This window comes from Manis pentadactyla, chromosome 1 (assembly GCF_030020395.1).
Source record: "Manis pentadactyla isolate mManPen7 chromosome 1, mManPen7.hap1, whole genome shotgun sequence".
Classification (NCBI taxonomy): Eukaryota; Metazoa; Chordata; class Mammalia; order Pholidota; family Manidae; genus Manis; species Manis pentadactyla.
Genome location: NC_080019.1, coordinates 70,255,375 through 70,272,869, shown reverse-complemented (window position 1 = coordinate 70,272,869; position 17,495 = coordinate 70,255,375). Strand labels below are relative to the sequence as shown.

At 36.3% G+C, this 17,495-nt stretch overlaps 1 protein-coding gene across 4 annotated transcripts in view; it reads left to right on the top strand.

The window, feature by feature from the left end:
• The window catches only part of LOC118908202 (ankyrin repeat domain-containing protein 26-like), a 75,998-nt gene that overhangs the window by 32,865 nt on the left and 25,638 nt on the right, over positions 1-17,495 (top strand). For 2 of the 4 annotated variants that reach the window (XM_057498208.1, XM_057498225.1), the window contains 8 exons: positions 594-622; positions 713-785; positions 2,425-2,670; positions 5,052-5,125; positions 5,892-6,617; positions 14,291-14,467; positions 15,114-15,331; positions 16,582-16,816. In XM_057498208.1, coding sequence (XP_057354191.1) covers positions 594-622; positions 713-785; positions 2,425-2,670; positions 5,052-5,125; positions 5,892-6,617; positions 14,291-14,467; positions 15,114-15,331; positions 16,582-16,816 — 1,778 coding nt within the window. Of the gene's footprint in view, positions 1-593; positions 623-712; positions 786-2,424; positions 2,671-5,048; positions 5,126-5,891; positions 6,618-14,290; positions 14,468-15,113; positions 15,332-16,581; positions 16,817-17,495 lie in introns of all 4 variants that reach the window. The other 2 variants (XM_057498215.1, XM_057498213.1) reach the window with 2 other exon arrangements.

The window sequence follows — 17,495 nt, the reverse complement described above, 5'->3', positions numbered from 1 at the left end:
TAAACTTTTTAAAACTATTATTCTACAAGTGTATATCCAACGCGATCAATTCATAACCCGTTCCCTGGTGAGAAAGGCATTCCCTTGAACTGCCATCACACCTGTGTACTGCCTGGATCACAGGACAAATGAAAGAACACGATAAATCCTTGTAGTATACGGGTGTGAATGATTCTGCTGTATCGCGTTAGAGACACACTGGTGCATTCTACCGTCAGCTTTCCCTTTCTCCCCTCCGGGTCATGATTTGTTCCTCTGACTAATGATCACTTTTCTTCCCATCAGTCAGCGTGTTCACATTCACATACGTGCATTTTTCTGTCTTAGTTATAGTCGTCTGAAACACAATCTTAATTTCAAAATCTTAACTGCTGGCTTTGTTAAACCTATAATCCTTTATTTCTCTTCAGCATTTATACTGGATTAATATTTCTGTCTTGTTGCTGTCCTAACCCTTCAAAATAACGAAGTGCCGAAACCTAATGTAATTTTCAAAGCCAGGCGTGGGGATTTCGCTTAGTAATAACTGCATGAATATATAGTTGGTTTTCTTGTGTATGTATCATTGATTACATATCCCTGTTGCTTTTTAGATTCTCTTGGACAATATTCTCACGTGGAGGTAAAACTTAACATATTTTTATCTTGATTTATTAACCACAGATTATATGAAATCTTACTTATTATTAACTTTGTTTCAAAACCCATTCAGCCTGTCATCAAATTGAAAGACTCTCTCAATAATAAAACACTAGGAGCAGAGATGACACAAACATCCACATCAGGTAAATTTTGCAATGCAGGTTTAACTCTGGAAAGCAGTATACTAAATATATAAAATACAGTGTTCATATTTCTAATTCTGTTTTTCTTTTTTTGCAAATTTAGTTGAATGATTTTACATAAATAAGTCAGATGTTATTGTTGGTATCCATGTTTCCAAAAAAAAGGCTTATAAACATTTGAAAAGATTTTTTTTAAAAAAGCTTTAACTCAGAAATTTCCACTTTTATGTTTTGATACCCTTAAGTTCCCAGTTTGAAATCCTTATATTTCTTAGGGATTCCCAGAGGTTAATAATTAGACTCTGAGATTTTCCATTGTTTTCAAATGCTTGTATGCGTTCCAGCCTTCATGTACCTAGAGTTAAAGGCTCACTTGCTGATGTGTCAGTTCTGTTTTAAGTTTATCTCATGTTAACACTGATGATTTTAAGCCAGCCAGATGTTCTGATATTAGGAGACTGTGTGTGTGTGTGTGTGATCGATTATTAATAGTGGGGGAAGTAATTAATTATACTTTAATGAATATTTGGCAGACTTTTAAAATAGTAATTGTGAAATGTTGGTCTTAGGATTCCTCTGTATTAAAAACTATTGAGAATTCCAAAGAACTTTAAGTTAAATGGGTTGTATCTATTGATATTCATGTTATTAGAAATTAAAACTGAAAAAATTTAAATACAGGCATATACGATCATACCTCCCATTAGCCATTAGAGCTGTGATGTTATTACATACCATATCTCTGGAACATTCCACCATACGCTTGTAAGAGAATGAGAGTGAAAATGATAGATAACATTTAGTATTATGAAGAAAATAGTTTTGATCTCTTGGGGCCCATGAGCAGATAGATCTTGGGACTCCAGAGATTCCCGGGTGATTTTCTGAACCACCATTTTAAGCCATATGGGCCTCATGGATGAAGCAATAAACCAGCCCTTGGGATGGAAGGGCTTCAGAGTTTCCATCCACATTTCTTGCTTTTTTCTCTCACTTGTTTTAAAAAGTTTAATTCTGACAAATTTGTTTTTTAAAAGAATGGGAAATTTTGTTATATATTCATTTCCTGTCTCATGGCACTCTAAATTCTTTGGGCCTAGACTTGTCCTCTTTTTACTTGGAAACAATTAGGTTACTCAAGGCTGTCTTTTCTTGATGTAAATTTATGATGTTTATCCAGGCTTAACAAGTAAATTCTGAAGCTATTGGTGCATAATTGTAATTAAAGTTGTACCATTAATTGAAAGTTTTTTGAAACCCATATCTCTACAACACTCAATACCATCATGTATACTTAAATGTAAAATAAGCAGTTAAATATGAATTTCATTAGTAACACAAAAAATCATATCTTGATGAGTCAATTCCTAATAGACAAAGTTCTGTGGAATACAGAGCAAATGAAAGTAAGTAATAATAGAAAATATAAAAATAGACAAAAATGAGAGATAGTTAATTAAACTAACTACATGAAGGGTAGTATAGGGCATGTAAAATGCCATAAGCCATGAAGGAGCAGTGTGTTTTGGTGGGGAGAAGAGGACATGGGCTGCTTCTCTGATAAAGATGTTGCACAAGTTAGTCAAATTTGTACCATTATGTACATTCTAAAAATGGAAATTTTGTTTTCACATTTCAGTTTGGGATTCTACTAACATTACTCTCAGTAATAAGACTCATCACGGATCTAGGAATTTGAAAACTAAGGAGAAACATCCATGTGTACCATCAATGACCAAAAATCAGTCAGCATCCACAGAATTGGGACAGATGGCCTCAAGAGATAAAGAAAAGATTAATAGTGGAGCAGTGTCTCTGTTAGGGGATTATACACTCAGTGACATGTGTGAATCACAGCTTCCAGAAAACAGAGAGAGCAAACAAGGTAAGAGAAAAGCCTAGAGATTTCAACCCAAGATCACCTCTGCATGGCTTCACATAGTTTTGACTTTTCAAAAATCATTTTATGGCAAAATCTATTTTTATGCAACCTACAACCAAACAATACCTTTTAGCAAGACATTGGTATTCTTTTCTCTCACCAAAGCTATGTATAATGATACAGAATTAGGAGAAAGTGTAATTTCTTTTAGACTAGTATTGAAAATATACATGAGAGTGGGTAGCAGGATGGTATTTAGAGTTGAGGGACTATTGGGGAAACGAGGTAGATAGCTAATGATTGTGTACTCAGACAAAGCATAGTTTCCTAGCTTTATTTTTATAGCCCTGAATTCACAATATTAGTTATAACTACATTCAGTGTTACTAAAAGACCACCTTCCAAAATGAAATACTAAAATATTCCATTTATCTTCTATGATTTTGTATAATTTAGAAATTTAGAATTGGCTTTCCCAGGAGTAATGGGAATTATTGGTAATTTACTACATAGTGCTGCCTCAATATGTACACATTGTTTAATGAATAAATAGTTCACAAGGAATGTTGGTTTTAAGGAATATTATATCATTTAAAACTAATATATAGAAAACCAATTTTAATTCTGCTAGGATACCCAGTCTATTGATTAACCACACGTAATGTGTGTTCTACTTTATGCACCAGGTAATTCAGTGCCCTTCATCAGTCATAGGTCCAGGTCTGTACTAATGAATCATACAATATTTTTTCTAACCTTACAGTTTTAGCTTTTTTTTCATTTTACCTTTAGAATTAACATTGTAGTTACAAAAGATTTTTAGTTATATCCTAAAGTAGAGACTACGAGCTGTCAGCCCAGTTATATACATGTACAACTGACTTGCTTGCCACTGCATTTCCTCACAAGCTTGGCAGATCCAAAAAGCAGGACATTTAAAACAAAACACCTACACAAGCTCCTGCCACACTGGAAGACGTGAGATGGAAAAACTACAGAATAGATAGAAGCAACTTTAAACAGTTCATGTAGAAAATTTATCTTCTTAGTTGATACCTTTACAAAGTAATGAGCAGAGTTTTCCAGGGACTTTTATTTTACACTGGGTCCTGGTAATTTTATAGCCTAAGTATGTCAGGAAACGTCCCCTCCATTTAGGCCTATTTCATCTTTATTTTGAATTATTGCCTTATAATATTTATGTCTCCTTCCATTTATTCGCTTGTCCCCAGGTCCCCAGATTCATCCCTCTCCACAGCATTTAGAGTTACCTGTCACAGATATAAATACAGCCATGAACCACTCTAAAACACATTTATGTCCAGGCATCCTAAATTACACATAAGCCTTTCGTAATCTGACTTCTACCTTAATCTCTACCATTAGCCTTTTCTACTGTCTGCCCTCTTCTCCATCATTCTGAATTCTGGGGATGCCAGCCTCACCAATCCCTGTATTTCAATCAAATAGTTACCCCATTGTGTGCTTCTCTGCTTGTCTTGCAATGGTCTTGCATGATCTCTGCATTCCTGACGTCTACCTGTTCGGGTCTGGCTAACCTCACTTGTTTAAGTCTCAGCACAGGCACTGTCTCTAAAAAACCCATTCCTGACTCCTTTTATCCATGGTCTTTTTTAAACCTTCTTTACTTAGCTGGAATTCAATACATAACTATTGAGTAAAGTAAATAAAGACTATTTATACAAAGATAATTTAAGAGATTGTCCCTTATAGTTCAGAGCAAAGGGGACTAGACACATAGATAAATAATTTTCAGTTCATGTTGTTAAGACATACAAGAAAAATTTATAATGCACTAAGGTAGTCCCCAAGAAAGAGACACCTATTTATCTGGGGAAAGGTAGCCCTAATAAAGGAGGACTTTACATGGCAGTCTGAATCTTAAAAGAGGAAAAGGAGTTTGTCAAATAGTGGAGTCAAAACATTTTGGGTAAAAAGGAAGGGTATACACTAATAAAGGCGTAAAAAGTAACAATAATTTTGGACCCTGAGTTATGTAGTTGAAGCTTAGTATGTTGTCAAAATGGTACAATTCTGAGTAAGAAATAGAGTATATTGTACCTTTATATGTTTTTACTGTATTTAAAATTTTTGTTTTGTTTATTGATGTCAGATGGGTGGATCTTTGAATGAGTCTTTGAGGTGTTTGTATGCTTTTCACCCGGGGATTTCTAGTACTCCCCAAATGTTTGTTGAAGTTCTAGATAATTTAGAAGTATTTCCTAAAGAAGAAAGTATTCAGCTAAAGATTAAGCTTAAACTCTCAATTGACAAAATGTTATTTTCTGTTTTTTAAAGATTATAGCTTTTATCTCACCATTATAAATAATTCATTCTAACTAAATATATACATTTGTCAGCAGAACTACTAGATGTAGAAAGGACAGCAAAGGAAGAACAAGAAAAGCTTGGTGGAAGTGCATTTAACCACCCACAGGTACCCCTTTGGGTCTGGGTAATATTTTAAGTTAAATTTCTGGTTTAATATTGATTACTATGCTTTAGTATTACAACATAGTTCAAATGAAATTATCTTTTGAACTAGACTTTCAGAGTCAATAGATCATCAAGCAATAAGAAGTCTATAAAATTTTAGTAGTTACAAACTTAAAATGTCTCAAGAAGCAGAAATGAATGAGGAATGTGATAGGGAGGATATATCTATCTATATATATTCAGGACTTTTCTTGTATGCAAAAGTGTGAGGAAGAGGATCAAACAAGGCAAATTAGAGTTGAAAAATAATCTGAGACTCATAAGAAATGAGTTAAAGCTGAAGTTTGGTGATTCTTAGGAAAAAATTAGGAAATTTAATCTGTCTAAATATATGCTGATCTAAGGCTCTTATTCTAGGGTAGCTGAATAGGTGAAATTTCAGACTGTCCACTTAACTGTAGTTAGATTTATTATTCTTTTAATCTGTGCCTTCTAAGTTGTAATTCAGGGAAAGGTCTTTCTAATTCTGAGATTCTTGAGAATTCTCTCTTGATTTCCTTTTTACATTCATGGATTCACTGTCTTCAGTTAAATTTTTGAACTCTTGGGAAATAATGCTTGTATAAAGTTTGAGGTTTGGATCCAACTTTTTTTCAGTTAGATATTCATTTATGACCAACCTTTTCATTGTGTAAACATTCGGGTTTTCAGAGGAAATCATAAGTCTTATTTGAGTGCTAGCTGAAAGTCTGCTTTGTTTTATTTAGATTTCTGATAGTCATGAAAAAGAAGATCTGTTGCATGAACACCGTATGTTGCAGGATGAAATCGCCAGGCTAAGAATTGAAGTAGACACAATAAAACAGTCACACCATTCTATAATATCTACTCCTGTCCATGATCATGAGCAGAGTCAGGCATCAGGAAGAAAACTAGAACTTGCTCTGCAGAGACAGAGAGAGGAGTGGTTTTGTTTTCGGGACAAAATTAATTTTGCTATGTCTAACCTGAAAGAAGAAAATGAGATTCTTTCTCAGCAGCTTTCTAAAGCTGTAGGTAAATTCAGTAGCCTGGAAACTGAGCTATGTCACACAAGAGATGCCCTCAGAGAAAACACTTCGGTTTTAGAACATGTGCAAAGAGACCTAAGCCACACACAGTGCCAAAAGAAGGAAATTGAACACAGGTATCAAAAGAAACAAGAAAAACTGAATAAATACATCACAAAGCAGGAATCCTTAGAAGAGAGATTATCTAAACTACAAACCGAAAATGAGTTGCTCCGACAGCAACTGAGTGAAGCTCAGAACAAAGCTGAAAATAAAGAAAAGACACTCATTGACATCCAAAACAGGTTTATGGAAATTATAAAAAATCTTCAAACTAAAAATGAAAAATGTCTTTTGCTAAAAGAAAGCAATGAGTTAGTCAACGATTGCAATCATCTCAAAGAAAGATTGAATCAATGTGAAAGTGAGAAAGGAGAAAGAGAAGTAAGTATCCAGGAAAGTAAATATTTTTCAAACGTCCTGAAAGAAAATTCAAAGTAATATTTGATTATGGCTAAATGTTGAGTCTAGTGAATACAAAAATACAGAGACTAAATACGTAGACTGTATGTAAATCTGTTTAAAAGCATGCTTTGTGTCCAACACAAAAATTAGACCTGGCAGGTGTTTTACTTTGAAGAAAGACACTTGTGTCTAGTATGAAATTTTAACAGGCTAAGTTATAAATTGTTACTGATAGTATTAATTTAGTCTTATACTGCTAAAATAATAATTTTAATACCGTGATGAAGCAAATAAATGGAAATGCTCATACCTAATATGATCCTCTAAATACAATGAAGTGGATCACCTTGACAGTTAATTCCAGAATTCCCAGATGAAATGAAGGGCAGATGCTGTATGTCATAGTCCTTTTCCTTCAGTAGCTTTTTATACATTTTTAGTTGGTGTAATTTTATTTTGATTCATGTCAATTTGAATTAAATTTGGAAATATTTTAGTCTCAGATCATGTATTCTTATGACCTCCAGCTGTTTTAAAGGCATCTACTTTCCAGTACATCATAATTTGGGACAAATGTGCTGAGGTGTAACAAAACCACATTTGATTGAATCTTCCCATTGCTGTTTATAGTTTACTTCAAACATGTTTACAAATAGTATGCTCACAATTCTTGTTTCAAGGAGAAATGTAGTTGAGAGATTCTAAGACCTAGGTTTGTACATAGCCCAGTACAAAAAGAACTGTAATAGTCTTGATTGGAGCTCTTTTTCAGACTGATGCACAGTGGCAGGATTCATGTACAGGAATGGAGTGAGTTGTAGGAGCCACGGTCAAGGGGGGAGGGAGAGGCCTGGTCACCTAGGGCCCGAGTCCCTTCGGTATAACTTCACATTTATTCTCAGATGGGGATCTGTTGGAAGGACACTATATAGAATTCACCATATAGAATTTACCACCCCTAGTCCCACTTACATGCCCATTTCTTTTTGAGACTTCACTAGGTTGTAAAGCTGCAAATTCTCAGGGGGAGTGGATAGTAGGGCTGAATTCCTTGTCTTAAGTGCACAATACTGATTAATAGGCCTGAGGATCACACCGAATCCAGTAAATAGGAATGTGTACACATAAGGAAAAGGTGAATTGATGAATGCAGTGATATTTATCAAAATACATATGTTAGAGTGATATGTTACTAACATAATTTAATAGTAAAGTGATTTACAAAATGAGTAATTTTAGGTAGGTGTGAGACAGCTCCAACGAGAACAGGCTGACACTGTAATGCAACGAACTATGTCAGAGGCTTCACTAGAGGTTACATCACATTACCACATTAATGTACAAGATAAGACACAGGACTTAAAGGAGTTAAATCAAGTCACAAGTGAAGTATGTATGAAATTTAACATATCAACAGTTAATCTATAGTTGATTAAGTAGTACACTGTTTTAGAATATGAATTTCTAAGGACAGCTTTCTATTTTCATTGTAATTTATAACAATTACCTTTACAATGTACTTATTAAACCCTGACCCTTGTTCTGTCATTTATATTATACATTTTTTCTTATATGTAATTTTTATATGTAATTCTTATATATAAATTTAAAGGAAAATTGATCCTTAAGAAAGCTGAGAATTATATATCATTCCTCACATCAGTTGAGACTTTGTTTTCTTAGTGCCAAACATTGTTTTTTATAGATCTCTCTTTTGTCATGATGAGGCAAGCCAGATAAAATCAGAGGATAATGTTTAATGGAATGTTTCAGAAAATTGTCATTTTTCTCATGTTTAATGTTGTGAATGGATATAGAATCTGTGTTCACTTATTTTGTGGATTTCAAGATAATTTGTACAAAAGGACATTGTGTAAACCAGTTGAAATTAGATACTTCCCTGGTTTCCTTTCCCCTTTGGATGTACTGGAAAAATGTAGAAAGATTCAGATTATGTGTAGTATTTATCCCAAAACAGAGAATTGAGAAAAATATCTACTTCCAGCCACTGGGCTTTTTAAGCCTTATTGAGATATAATTCATGTACCGTACAATTCCTGGGTTTAAAATGTCCAACTCAGTATCTTTGAGTATGTTCACAGACATATAACTATCTCTGCACTCAAGTAGAAATTTTCATCACCCCAAAGAGAAACTCTGTATCCCTTAGCCATCACCCCCAGTTCCCCTCTTCCCCAGTCCCAGGCAACCACCAGTCTACATTCTATCCTCAAGATTTGCCTATTCTGGATATTTCGTGTAAGTGGAACCACAATATGTGGTCCTTTGTGACTAGCTTCTCACTGAAAGTGTTCAAGGTTCATCATGTTACAGCACATATCAGTACTTCATCTATTTTTATTGTCAACACTGCTCCAATTCATAAGTTGATGGACCTTTGGGTTGTGTCCACTTGTTGGCTGTTAATAATGATGGTATGAGCATTCATTTACAAGTTACTGGGTGGATGTAGGTTTTTATTTCCCTGCGACGTGATTTTATCTTGAGTTAACTGGGGTGATCTCATCATCTCTTGGCCTTTGCTCATGTGTCCTTCCTGTCTCCTCAGTTTCTGATCCTCTTGCCTAATCCTGCATTACTCAGACCTGCTCACACCTCATTCTCCTGAAGCTCTAACTGCCTTACTAGCTACTCTCTTCAGCATTTATCATCTGGTCTGTGCAGAACAGTTTACATTTAGCCCCTTATTTTACATTTCTTCACATGATATGTAATCTTGTCAGAATCCAAGTATAAGCTTGTCTAGGGGTAAATGATATTTGATATGCATGGTATCTACCCTTGTATAAATTAAAATATTTTAGCTGTTGTTTATTTTATACCCTACCTATTAATTTCTCCTTCCTTGGAAGCACTAATCTAATAAAATTTTTATTCGAAATGTACTTTAAGCAATTAAATATAAACTTGAAAGCACTTAACCTAAGAAAGGAGAATTATTTAATCAAATGCTCTTTTCCTCCCCCCTCACTATGAAAAAACTCTAAGTTTGCCTTCCTTCATTATGCAGCCAGAACTGGAATTTACAGGTGTACAGCACTTAACCAGTTGTAAAGCTCTGGGTCGGCTTTTCTGAGATATGCCGTACTAGCTAACCTGTGACAGTATTTGGTGGAGCGGCCGAATAGAGATAGCTGCTGGAAATGTAGTGGTTTGGGAACTGTGATTTAGCAGTAGAGCCTTTTATTTACGTTTTCATTTCTCTTGGGTATAGACTTCTGAATGGTATATACTTACATATGGTAACTGTTTCAGCTTTTGGAGAGTTGCCAGTCTGTTTTCCAAAGTGGCTACACCATTTTAAATTGTCATAGGTGGTGCTTGAGGGTTCCGATGTTTTTCCACATTCTTGCCAACATCTGTCATTATCTGTCTTTTTTATTATAGCCATCCTAGTGGATGTGAAATGGCATCCCATTGTGTTTTTGATTGGCATTTTTCTGATAATGATGTTGAGCGTTTTTCATATGCTTATTATCCATATATCTTCTTTGAAGAACTGTTCAATTCCTTCGCCCATTTTGATATTGGATTGTCTTTTTATAAGTGAATTGTAAGCATTATTCCTATATTGTAGATAGAAATCTCTCATCAGATAAAAGGTTTTCAAGTATCTTCTCCTATTCCATGGCTTGCCTCTTCACTGTCTGGATGAAATCCAGTTAATCGGCTTTTCTCCCTTGGTGTCATATCTGAGAAACTGTTGCCAAATCTAGTCATGAAGATAATACGTCTTTGTTTTTTCCTATGAGTTTTATAATTTGAGCTCTTAATGTTCAGTTAACTTTGTATATACGCTATGAGGCAGAGGCCTGATTTTATTCTTCTGTTTGTGGATATTCAGTGGTCCGAGTACCACATGTTAAAAAAATTCTTCTTGTCCCATTTAACTGTTTGGCATCTTTGTTGACTGTCAGTTCACCACAAATGTGTTTATTTTGTATTCTCAATTCTAGTACAGTTCTCTGTATGTCCATCCTTATGCCAGTACCAAACCAAATTTTATGAGGACTCTTTCCCGGTCATCTTGCGTATTACCACTTGCTTCTCTCCACTCAGATGGAGACTTTTTGCTTCTTAGAGACCCTTTGTCTAAGTAAGTTTTCTTATTATCCCCTTTTCCCACCACTTTTCTGTTTACCTGTTTTACATTAACAAATTCCCCAGTTCAGTAGCTTAAACAACATTTATCCTATTCCCAAGCCCCCGTCAGGAAATGTGTGGCCAGGACAGCCTGTCTCTGTTCCCTTCAGCTTCAACTAGGACGGCTGGAAGGCTGAGGCTGGAGTCCTCTGGAGGCTAGTTCACTCGCATGTCTGGTTGTTGGCACTGGGCATCGGCTGGGACTATAGTTGGACCAGGTAGCCGGAACGTGTGGCTCCCCCGGGTTACCAGCCTTGGAATTCACACAGCCTCACCTTCCCCATATTCTGTTCACTGGGAGCAAGTCAGCAAGGTTGGCCCACACCCTGCCTTTTTTAAAGGAATGAATGAATGTTTTAGAAGTATGGGTACATTTAAAAAGGACAATTTTAAATTATCCTCCCACATGAAAAATACACTGCAATCACTATGTTATATACTTGAAACCAGTGTAATACGTTATGTCAGCTACACTTACAGTAGGAAAAGGACAGAGAACAAGAATATATATCCATGTAGCCAAAACACTGGTCAAGATATATAATACATTTCAATTTTAAAAAAAAAGGAAAAGAGAATAAGAAAACCTCCCTCAGCCGTACCCTGTACCTACCTGCCAAGCCTCAGTGATGGTGGCATCCGGCTCAGGCTTGAGTCTGAGATCTTACCATCTTCCTCAGGTGCAGATGGGGTGGGGGCCTGGGCTGTGGTTTCTGGAGTTTAACCCTTGGGGTACAGTTCCCCTCAACATGAAGGTTGAGAGGGGAAGAGCCATGCTGCCTGCCACCCCCCCAGAGCCGACATTCCGCAGACCTGCTCAGGACTCTCCCATTCAGAGTGGAAAACGGGGGACACATGGGTCCAAAGCAATTCAGAAGTGCAGCCTGCTGCAGGCTGCTAGTTCTTTGAGGAAGACTTACTCCTCATGGGAATGCCCCTCCGTGGCCCTTTGCTGTACCTCTGAGCTCTCTGTTCTGTCTTGTTGATGGGAAATTGCCTGTGTTTGCATCTGTTCTCTCAGGAATTTGAGGCACCACTGTAAATCTTTCTGAGGTCCTAACAAAGGGTTTTAGTCTCGGCATCAGCCTTAGAACATGTTTTCCTGGCAGCACCCTGGATTTGATCTTAGCTCAGAAGCCTTTTCTTTTAGAATTACTTGGCAATTAGACATGTGGAGAGGCTAAAATTGGGAACCAGATATTTGACCTTACTTAGTAAGGCCTAGTTCCTTTATGTGTAATCATTTTCTTTAGCTTATCTTGCTCATTGATTTTACTTTCAGCTGCTTTGTAGCAAGAGTCCCACTTCCTCCAAGTTCCAGTGTCATTTTCTTTCCTTGTTGTCTTGCCAATGGGCTTCAGCCCTGTATGAGTTCACTATGGATTAAATGAGACTAAAAAATGACAATGGAACATTCTTGGGGTGAAAGGGTTTATACCCAGCTTTATGCCCATGGTGGCAGGCCAATCACTAGAATCTCGCCCACTCAGAGTGAGTCTGCATGCAGCAAGCCGGTCTCTGCCTCTGGGCCTCTCTGTCCCCGCAGCCATCTCACTCTCTGTCCTTGGCACTGCCACCACCATTTGTGAACAAAATAAATGCTGTTTTGAGACACTAGGTTTTTGGGGTGGTTTATCATGCAGCAATAAATAACTGGCAGAGATACTGATATTAAAAAATGGGGTGCTGCCATTAAAGAAAAAACCTAAGACAATAAGGAGTGCTTTTGAAACAGGTGATAGGTGGAACCTGAAAGGAGGTAGTGAAGAGTCAGAATGAAAATTAGCAGGGCTTCCAGGAGACTGAGTGGAAGCTTGATGGCCCCTGAAGAGGCTGAAATGAAAGCAAGGGCTTCTAGGCAAGTGTGGATAAAGTGAAGGTACCTACAGCCAGGATTCTCACTTGTCCTGGTCGGCTAGCTCACTACATTTGTGGGCAATACTTTGCTATTGACTCTATATAAAGAGCTCTGCCCAGTGCTCTGGGCGACATGGTAGCATGACCGCATGGCTGATACATGGCTGCAAGGCTGCAGGAGAGCAAACACAAGACGGGAGTGATGGCACAGCATTTATTTTGTTCACAAATGGACAGTTTAGGCAAGGCTCAGTGAGATCAGCTTCTTCACTTGGCATCAGCTGGGATGACGCACCACTGGAGTCTAGAATCACCTAAAGGCACGTTTGGCAGTCTTAGTTGACATGTAGGATTCACTAGTAGGCACTCTGGGGTGCTTCACAACAAGCGGGCCAGGTTTCTAGAGTGAGTCTCCCTAGAAAGAGAATCAGATGGAAACTGTATTACATTTTCTAACCGAGCCTTAGGGGTCACAAAGCAGTTCTAGCATTTTATCTTCACTAGAAACCAGTTAGTGAGGCCACACATATTGAAGGGGAGGAAATTTCATGGGAAATGTGTCAAAGAACTTGTAAAACCACCACATCCACTCACCCTGTCTTACCAAATAAATCAGTATATCTAAAGGAAAGTTGTTCTTCCTAGCTCAGTATTACTGAAATTCCAGTAGGTTTTCTTTTGCTTCTTCTTTCTTCATTTATTACATTTTCTTATTTGGTGGAAAGTAAGAAAGGATTACAGATATTACTGTGGAATTGTGGCATTTTTTGAAAAAACTATGCATCATCTCACTAAAATTTCATACTGGGATGTGTGAGTTCTCCTTAACCCTGACAATCAATCTCCTTGGAATGTGATTTAAATTAGCATAAAGCATTTGTAGTTGAGAGATAGGCTTATGTCATTAGAATCCATATTTCTGGATCATTAATTAGAGTCTTATTTCCAGTCTTATTTTGGGAGGCATTTATTGATGTAATCATTTTATGGAGGAAAGACATGGCACCATAATAGAAAAATAGAAAAGTCTAAAACCAAGTGCAGATGTTGTATGGCAAAAATGATGACAATAAAGGATGTATTGTTGTGACTCCTGGTGATTTTACCTTTGTTCTTGGTAATCTGAGTAATTTCAAGGTTCACTCTTCTAAGACTCTACTGTGGTATGTTGTGGGGAAAATTGAACTGCCTAGAGCCAGAATCCTCACCTGAACCTAAACTACTTGATGATGTAACTGGCCTACTGCTGGGCTACCACTTCCACACCCACAGGCAATAAGCTATTGCCTGAGTCACTATATAAAGAGCTCTGCCCAATGCTGTGTGTGGAGGCAGAAACGGAGGAGGATTACAGACCTGCAGACTGTTGGATGCAGATGTAATTCTATTGCTTGACCTGTGCCAGGAGAACAAGCCAGGTAATAACCACTTGTACCCCAAGAATGTCCCATTGTCATTCCTCAGTCTGACTGAGTCCATAGTGAACTTGCCCGGGGCTGAAACCCATTGGCAAGACATATGGGTAACATTTTACTGTAGCTAAATTTATTTTAAAATTTGATAGCAGCTTTGACTTCGTCTATTCTCAGTCTATCTTCTTCATACCAAACTCTATTCTTTTATGCATGTAGGTTGGTAATCTCACTACAGCACTGGAAATTTCATCTTCAGAATGCCTGCCGGCAGTTACAAGAAATCAAGTTGAACAGATGCTGTTGTCTATGACATCACTCCAAAAGAAATGTGAAAAGCTAGAAAAGACAACAAAGAAACTGGAACAGGAAATAGTAAACCTCAAAACTCATATGGTAAATGAATTTAGCAGAACACTGCCAAGTAGAACAGTGCAGATGGTTTGCAGAAGAAAGAGCAAGACAGGAAATAGCAGAGAAACTAAAAGAAGTCAGTCTATCTTTATGGGTTAATTTATTAATCTGTAATGTGCCTTACTTCATTTCACTGCAGATTACATTTTGGAAATAGACATTGTGTGTGTTTCCTCTACTTACAGCATTTGGTTTTACAGATTTCTGGAAGGATGGTAGCATGTGTTGCTCCCTTTAAATATTTCAGTTTCCATCATAATTATCAAAAAGTTGATCTTTCAGAATGATTCTCACTAGATAATCATTTTATTTTTATAACTGATTATACCAAACTTGTGATTTAAAAATTATACCATACTTTTGGATAATGTTGTTTAGTTTAAAATATTTTAAATAGATTGTTATTCTTTGAATTGTCAGATTATGACTACTAAAATAAAGAAAGATTCAACTTTATTTTTATAATGCAAATTTAATTCAGTTGAGGTTCTGATAAATATATTAAAGTTCAGGTCTTTTTTTTTCCCATTTAAACTTGCTCTCTGAATCATTGTCTCAAAACCAAAGAAAACAAATATGCTGTAATTATTCAGATATTTTAAAAATTTATTCTTTTAATTTGCTTTAGGTACAAACATCATCACAAGAGAAGGTAGAGCAGTTGAGAGCGAATGATAATGCTTCCCTTAGAAGGGAAATGGAACTCAGAATTCAAGAGCTGGAATCTGAACTCTCCAAAAAAACTGACAAAGAAAATTTGATGAAAACTAAATTGGAAAAATATCAACAATTGTACCTAGAAGAAGTAAAATTTAGCAAGTCAATATTGGCAAATCGAGTAAATGAGTAAGTCAACACAGCATCATAGAAAATAAATTAAGCTCATTAGTTTGCCTCTGAAGCATTATTTTTATTGAACCAGCTTGATAAGATTAGTAGGAAGTGAAAGCTAACTAGATAGTACATTCTCGAAAATGCTGTTAGTAAAAGAACTTTCCTTTAAAATGATCGTCCAGTGCAGTTTGTATCTCTCTTTCTTGGTTTTACATGACTTTATTTTTTCCTCTTAATATTTTCATAGTTAACCTGATCTACTAGTCTTTAAGTTCAGTGCTTTTGAAGCTGTGTAATTTAGACAGTGATAATATTATAAAATTGCTTCCTAAAGAATTTCCCTAAATACAAATATTAATGAGTTTAACTGTTTTTTGGAAGATTACATCTTAAACCCAAAGGGCCAAGAACTACTACCCAGCTGTCTTGCCTGAGGGTTTTAGGCCCAGGCAAGTTGACTATGGGTTTACTGAGACCAAGAAATGACAATGGAACATTCTTGAGGTAAAAGGTTTTATACCTGGCTTTATTCTCCCAGCTAGAGGTTGAGCACTAGAATCATGTCTGCATCCAACAGTCTGCAGGTCCATAATCCTCCTCCACTCTTGACTCTTCTGCCCAGAGCCCTGGGCAGAGGTCTTTAAATAGTGGCTCAGTCAGTAATAGCTTATTGCCACAGGTGTGGAAGCAGTAGCCCAGCAGTTGGCTAATTACATCATCAAGTAGTTAAGGTTCAGGTGAGGATTCTGACCATGTGAACTTCAATTGTTCTCACACCCCTCCTCTCCCAGAGATTGTTGCTCTAAATTATTCCTCAGTGCCAAATTCTTAATTTATCTGAGATAATGAGTGAGACATAAAAGGGTGATGAAAGCAAATGTTTGCAATGTATTTGATGGATACTTTATCTTTTATCTCTAAACTGGTTTACTCAATAGGTCTAAGTGGCTTCCTCAAGAATCTTGTAAGTATAGCCATTTCAGAAGGCAGCAAGTTTTACCTGTAAGCCATCTACATCACTGACAGCCATTTCTCTCCCTTCCCTACTTTGAATTACTTGTTAGGAATTGCCCTAGAAAAATATGTACTTCTATAGAATAAGCTTAAACCTGCAATCGTTTACAGTCGGTCTTCAGCACATTTTCAGTTCTGAAACACTGTCTTATAAGAAATTCTATTTACTGTTGTGGTTTACTTTTTATTAATGCAAGTCATTTATGTAACACTTAGGGAAAAATAAAAAATACACATTTTTATTGCAGTCTCCACATGACTACTGAGATACCAGAAGAGATCAATACCAGATGTTTTGTAGAGAAACAGCAGAACGGATCTTCAATCAGCAGTCTGACTATGAGGCCAGTGCTGGAGCCACCTAGCGTTGGAATCCTTAAGGGTTCAGTGATCAGCAGACATCATAGTCCAAGAGAAAATTTAGTGATTCCTACTTGCAGCCAACAGATTTCAAGTGACAGAATGGTGACTTACTTTTTGAAGGTTAGTTATGTTATCTTTTTTTCCCTTGGGTTTTAAATTTCTGATGTAATTCTTGTTTTTAATTTGGTGAAATTCTGAGTTGTTTAATTGATTAATGCACACTAAGTAAAAGTCCTAATTATTTGTGCTTCTAAGAAAGGTGACAGAAATTTTCTAAAGTCCTTGGATCTCTCCTTTTCCAGAGATACCTAATGTTAACTATTCAATAAATGAAACTAAACTGGCACATTTTAAATTTTGTGAAAATCTGCATCTTGAAAAAATGCATCAAAACTGCATTAAATTTGATTTTGGGAATTATTGCCAATTACAAGAGATACACTTTGAGATGCTTTGGCTTACTTTCTAATTGATTTCAGGTGTGGTGAATGATCCTTTTAATGTATTGTTGAATTGTTTACTAACAATTCGGTAAGGAATTTTGCATATGTGTTCCTCAGGAATATTGGTCTCTAATTTTCTTTAATTTTGGCAGTGTCTTTGTCCAGTTTTGGTATCAGGGTAATCTAGGCCTGATAGAATGAGTTTGGGAGCAGTCCTTTCTCTTCCAAGTTCTTGGAAATTTTGATGACAGGTATTAACTCTTATTTAAATGTTTGGTAGAATTCACTAGTGAAGACTTTTGTTTATTGGGAGTTTTTTTTTATATTAAAACTATTCAATTTCATTACTGGTAAGC